The sequence below is a fragment of the Oncorhynchus nerka genome, linkage group LG19 (assembly GCF_034236695.1).
Source record: "Oncorhynchus nerka isolate Pitt River linkage group LG19, Oner_Uvic_2.0, whole genome shotgun sequence".
Lineage (NCBI taxonomy): Eukaryota > Metazoa > Chordata > Actinopteri > Salmoniformes > Salmonidae > Oncorhynchus > Oncorhynchus nerka.
Window position 1 is genome coordinate 44,584,821 of NC_088414.1, and position 5,780 is coordinate 44,590,600.

The 5,780-nt window shown below is 43.7% G+C and overlaps 1 protein-coding gene across 1 annotated transcript in view; it reads left to right on the plus strand.

Moving 5' to 3' along the window:
* The first annotated feature begins 2,553 nt into the window (after positions 1-2,553).
* LOC115125808 (hormonally up-regulated neu tumor-associated kinase homolog A-like) overlaps positions 2,554-5,780 on the plus strand; it is a 36,234-nt gene continuing 33,007 nt past the window's right edge. Inside the window, exon 1 of the mRNA XM_065004971.1 lies at positions 2,554-3,333. Coding sequence (XP_064861043.1) covers positions 3,094-3,333 — 240 coding nt within the window. The 5' untranslated portion in view covers positions 2,554-3,093. The remainder of the gene's footprint in view (positions 3,334-5,780) is intronic.

Genomic DNA, 5,780 nt, shown 5'->3' on the forward strand with positions numbered 1-5,780 from the left:
GGTTAGAGTGTAGGGGCGGCAGGTAGCCTAGTGGTTAGAGTGTAGGGCGGCAGGTAGCCTAGTGGTTAGAGTGTAGAGTGGGGTGGCAGGTAGCCTAGTGGTTAGAGTGTAGGGGCGGCAGATAGCCTAGTGGTTAGAGTGTAGGGGCGGCAGGTAGCCTAGTGGTTAGAGTGTAGAGGCGGCAGGTAGCCTAGTGGTTAGAGTGTAGAGGCGGCAGGTAGCCTAGTGGTTAGAGTGTAGGGGCGGCAGGTAGCCTAGTGGTTAGAGTGTAGAGGCGGCAGGTAGCCTAGTGGTTAGAGTGTAGGGCGGCAGGTAGCCTAGTGGTTAGAGTGTAGGGCGGCAGGTAGCCTAGTGGTTAGAGTGTAGGGGCGGCAGGTAGCCTAGTGGTTAGAGTGTAGGGGCGGCAGGTAGCCTAGTGGTTAGAGTGTAGGGGCGGCAGGTAGCCTAGTGGTTAGAGTGGAGGGGCGGCAGGTAGCCTAGTGGTTAGAGTGTTGGACTAGTAACCGAAACGTCGCTGAGGATTCAGTCAGAGGTGGCAAGGAGGGCACAGCCAACGAGGATTCAGTCAGAGGTGACAACCCAACAAGCAGGGCACAGGAGTGATTTCAAAAGCCATGCCGCTAACAAAATTGTTTTAAACGGGAATTACATGGAGGTCTTCCCTGAGAGCCAGGAGGCGATCTGTACTAAGGCAAACATCCTCCACACCTGTGCTTGTCGGTCCGTCAGTCAGTCCCCTGTCCTAAGGATATCCGTTCATCAGCCGAGGTTATGCCAGCAGAAATAAACACACGATACAGCTGACATGGACTACCTGGTTGGCTCATTCGTAACGTCATTATCGCCAACCTACATGAACGAGCGGTTTAGAATGTAATGCTTAATATTACCAGTAGATGACGCCACATTCTTGTTTTTGTTTTGCTCCCCATTTTTCCAATGTCTTGATTTTGTCATTGTGTCTTGACCGCATGGTCCTGTAGACAAAGCAAGGTGGAGGCAATGCGCTGAGCTCACACTTTGCAGCGGACAGAACTATTCAATAGCCTATGTTTTCTTTGGCTATAAATGACAACAACAACAAAAACAACCACTGGCTGGTATTTGTTTTGCAAAAACATGACAAAATAATATTTGAGAAATATCTTTTTAAATTTGTAAGTCTTATTTGTTCCATAAACCTACCGCTCAAAATATATGTTTGGTAGATATAAACTATTATTATTAGCACCAAGAAATACGTCTCTTCATATCTTCCTGTTCTGTTCAGGACCGAAATGTAAGAGATTGAATTGTAAAAGCAACAGTTTCTAATGAATTCAACAGAGCGTTTGTACTGTGTGTGTCTGGTCATAGACGAGAAGCAGCTCATCCTCTCTTAACGGGGAGACCTTCAAAGCGGAGGCGCCACTGCGCTTTGTTCACTTTCATTGTCTCGAATTCATTCATTTAAATCAGTTTAATCCATTGTGGATGAAGAAAAACAGACAAAAAATGATCATGTAAATACAGAGTTTCCCGTTTTACCATGAACTGTGTGTTATTGCTTTCATGTTGAAGATGTGTATCTGATGCAAATAGATGTATGGAGTTGACAAAGAAAATAAGGCACTAATAAATAAAATAACATTTAAAAAATAAAAAAAAAAAGCTAATATCGTTTGTGTGAGAGTATAATTTAGCCCACATACTTTTTATTTTTTACTAGGCAAGTCATTTAAGAACAAATTCTTATTTTCAATGACGGCCTAAGAACAGTGGGTTAACTGCCTGTTCAGGGGCAGAACGACAGATTTGTACCTTGTCAGCTCGGGAATTCGAACTTGCAACCTTTCGGTTACTAGTCTAACCACTAGGCTACCCTGTTTTCTTGAGATCAAGAAAACAAGCACGTGGGTGTGTAGCTCATTTGGTTATTGGCACGCGGAGACTACTTGTTATTGTGGCATCAGAACGCTTGGAATGGAGAGGCACAACCCTTTTACGCAACATACCACTTCATAAATCAACAGATTCTTTGTTCCGAGAAGACATGCAACACACGCCCCTATATTTGCATATAGTGCCTACATAAGGTACCCGGGCTGAACTGAAATCCTATCAGTTAAGAATATGAATGGCCAATAAAATAACCTCATGGTGTAGGCTATTCTGTCTATCTGTTTTGAAGACGAGTCCCTTTAGGTGAAGGAGAAGGGGTCAATCTTTCTCCAAACAGCAAGACAAATCAATAGGCTCATTAATCAAAGTCCGTGTTCTTTAACTACCAGGAGTCACCTTCCAATCAGGGCAGAGAGAAAGCATTATGATATCATCCCTGTAGCCAGTCTCCGGGTGAGTTAGACCTGGCTTTGTTTGAGCTTGCAGGGAGAGCTGCTGTATTTGGAGATGAGGAGAGACGGAGAAGAAGCGTGGTCGTAGGGGCGGGGTTTGGGTCTCTGGATCTCACGTCTCCTCCCGCCGCCGCTTCTGATAGGATTACAGTTCAGCCCGGTTACCAAGTCGGGGAGCTTTTTCACACAAACAGTTAACGCCCACCCACTGAACCGGGAAAGTCGCTTCGAACCAAACAGCGTGCTTCACATTCAACAGTCTATTCAGTAATCGCCCAACGCAAAGGAGCGCTCATTATAGAACAGTTTGAGAGTGACAGAGAGAGAAGTTGAATGAACAACACTTTCGTTTGTTTCTCGCAGGATTTAAGGATATTTACACGGACTTCTAGTCTTTCTAACAACGTTTTGCAATATTTATATTTTTTCCTCCGTCAAAAAGCCAATTTTGATTTATATTCTCTATATGGGACCGTTACATAAAGTGATTGAAAACGTTTGGACGCGTCATCTCTGAACAATCTCAAGAAACTGCTGAGTGCACGCAAACATGCCGTCGCTTCTAGATTGAACAGGTTAGCTCGGATTTCCGTTAAGTATTTACAACTATTTGTGACTGGGCACCGGACAGGCAGACTTTACCTCAGATGCACCTCACATACATAACAGACCCCGTTTAGAGCGCAGAGGAGAGCGAGGAACAAAAACATACCGGCTCAAACCAAACAAACCGTTTGTAGTTTGACAGTTAGAGGCGGTTATGCCAGCCGCTGACTTCGACATGGTGGTTGACAGTCCTCGGTTACACGGGGGTAAAGCCCCCGCCTCTACCCCCAACAACGAGAACGTTGTCCCGGCGTCCCTAAGCAGTCCTGCCGTGGATATCCTGCGGAACTTCTACCATACCAAGCGTGTGGGAAACTACTTGATCGGGAGGAAACTGGGAGAGGGCTCCTTCGCTAAAGTCCGAGAGGGACTTCATGCCATGACCGGAGAGAAGGTAGGCTAGTTGACAGTACTGGAACTTAAAGTTAACTTTTTGTTGATGGATGGATACATTTGGATACATTTGTTGGGCTTTGTTTGGTTCGTTTCTCTAAAGTTACAATAGTGATAGAAATCGTCCCATTTTGCCATGCATGTGGAAATCATTATTTTGGATGTTGAAATGTAAGTGTCCAATCTTGCTATAGTTACAATAAGATGTATTAGACATTTTGACAACTTTAGTAGCTGCTTAAATTAGACTACTTAATTACCTAATTATAACATGGTTACAATAGCCCGTATTAAACACTTAAACATGTAAATAGCCACTTCACATTCCAACGTGATGTCATTGATATATTCTGTCACGTTTAATGTCCTATAGTAAGTATATGCATGTCCCTTAAGGTCCTTGTGTAATTGTAATGTGATATTGTACCCCCTAGCTCCATTGTTTGTAATCTATGTATGCTTGTGTTCCCTCATGTGCTTTATGTATTGATTTGTTGTTAATAAAAATAAAAATAAATAAATAAATAAAAGGTAAAAACATTTTTTTAATTGTCCTATAGAATGGCACATCGCTGCAGCGGATAGATGACGTCGTCACGTACATAGTCATCATGTTTATGCCGGGGTCGATAATGATACGTTCCCCAGCAACAATAAATTAAATGTCGCTGAAACAAAAGAGGGAACTACCAGCAAAGAGTCACTGACCAACAATCAAAACGAAACAGGTGGGGTTTTAGGAAGGGTTTTGAAAATTGACTTAGCAACAACAACTGGGACCTAAAATACACCCACCATGAGCATCCCACTAAATTTGCCCGAGACGAGGCAAACAAAAGAAAAAACTCCCACAGTAAACTTAAAGACAGGAAGCAAACCTAAAAGGGATCGCAAAACAAAATAGTATAAAGGATTGCTTTATAGGGAGAGCCAACTAAAGGTGTTGACTCTCCACATCTCTCAAGGCATTAACGAGATGACAACCTGCACAGGTGTAACACATACTGACTGAAGAGGTGACACCAATCGGTGCGCCCTACGAGCCAACGAGCTATATGTGCTAACGAGCTATATGTGCTAACGAGCTATATGTGCTAACGAGCTATATGTGCCAACGAGCTATACGTGCTAACGAGCTATATGTGCCAACGAGCTATATGTGCCAACGAGCTATATGTGCCAACGAGCTATATGTGCCAACAAGCTATATGTGCCAACGAGCTATATGTGCTAACGAGCTATATGTGCCAACGAGCTATACGTGCTAACGAGCTATATGTGCCAACGAGCTATACGTAACAACTATATGCTATATGTGCCAACAAGCTATATGTGCCAACGAGCTATATGTGCCAACAAGCTATATGTGCCAACGAGCTATATGTGCCAACGAGCTATATGTGCCAACGAGCTATATGTGCCAACGAGCTATATGTGCCAACGAGCTATATGTGCCAACGAGCTATATGTGCCAACGAGCTATATGTGCTAACGAGCTATATGTGCCAACGAGCTATATGTGCCAACGAGCTATATGTGCCAACGAGCACATACCAACGAGCTATATGTGCCAACGAGCTATATGTGCCAACGAGCTATATGTGCTAACGAGCTATATGTGCTAACGAGCTATATGTGCTAACGAGCTATATGTGCTAACGAGCTATATGTGCCAACGAGCTATATGTGCCAACGAGCTATACGTGCCAACGAGCTATATGTGCCAACGAGCTATATGTGCCAACGAGCTATATGTGCCAACGAGCTATATGTGCTAACGAGCTATATGTGCTAACGAGCTATATGTGCCAACGAGCTATACGTGCAGCTATATGTGCCAACGAGCTATATATGCCAACAAGCTATATGTGCCAACGAGCTATATGTGCCAACAAGCTATATGTGCCAACGAGCTATATGTGCCAACGAGCTATATGTGCCAACGAGCTATATGTGCCAACGAGCTATATGTGCCAACGAGCTATATGTGCCAACGAGCTATATGTGCCAACGAGCTATATGTGCTAACGAGCTATATGTGCCAACGAGCTATATGTGCCAACGAGCTATATGTGCTAACGAGCTATATGTGCTAACGAGCTATATGTGCCAACGAGATATATGTGCTAACGAGCTATATGTGCCAACGAGCTATATGTGCCAACGAGCTATATGTGCTAACGAGCTATATGTGCCAACGAGCTATATGTGCCAACGAGCTATATGTGCTAACGAGCTATATGTGCCAACGAGCTATATGTGCTAACGAGCTATATGTGCTAACGAGCTATATGTGTAACCTCAAAACATCAATGGAAAAACCAAAACCTGTAACAAACCTTATTTCACAACTCATAATGACACGAGGTATGATGTACACATGCAACCCTATTGTAATAAGGACACATTCATTATGAATGGTCTCCTATAGCAGGGATGTTAATCAGC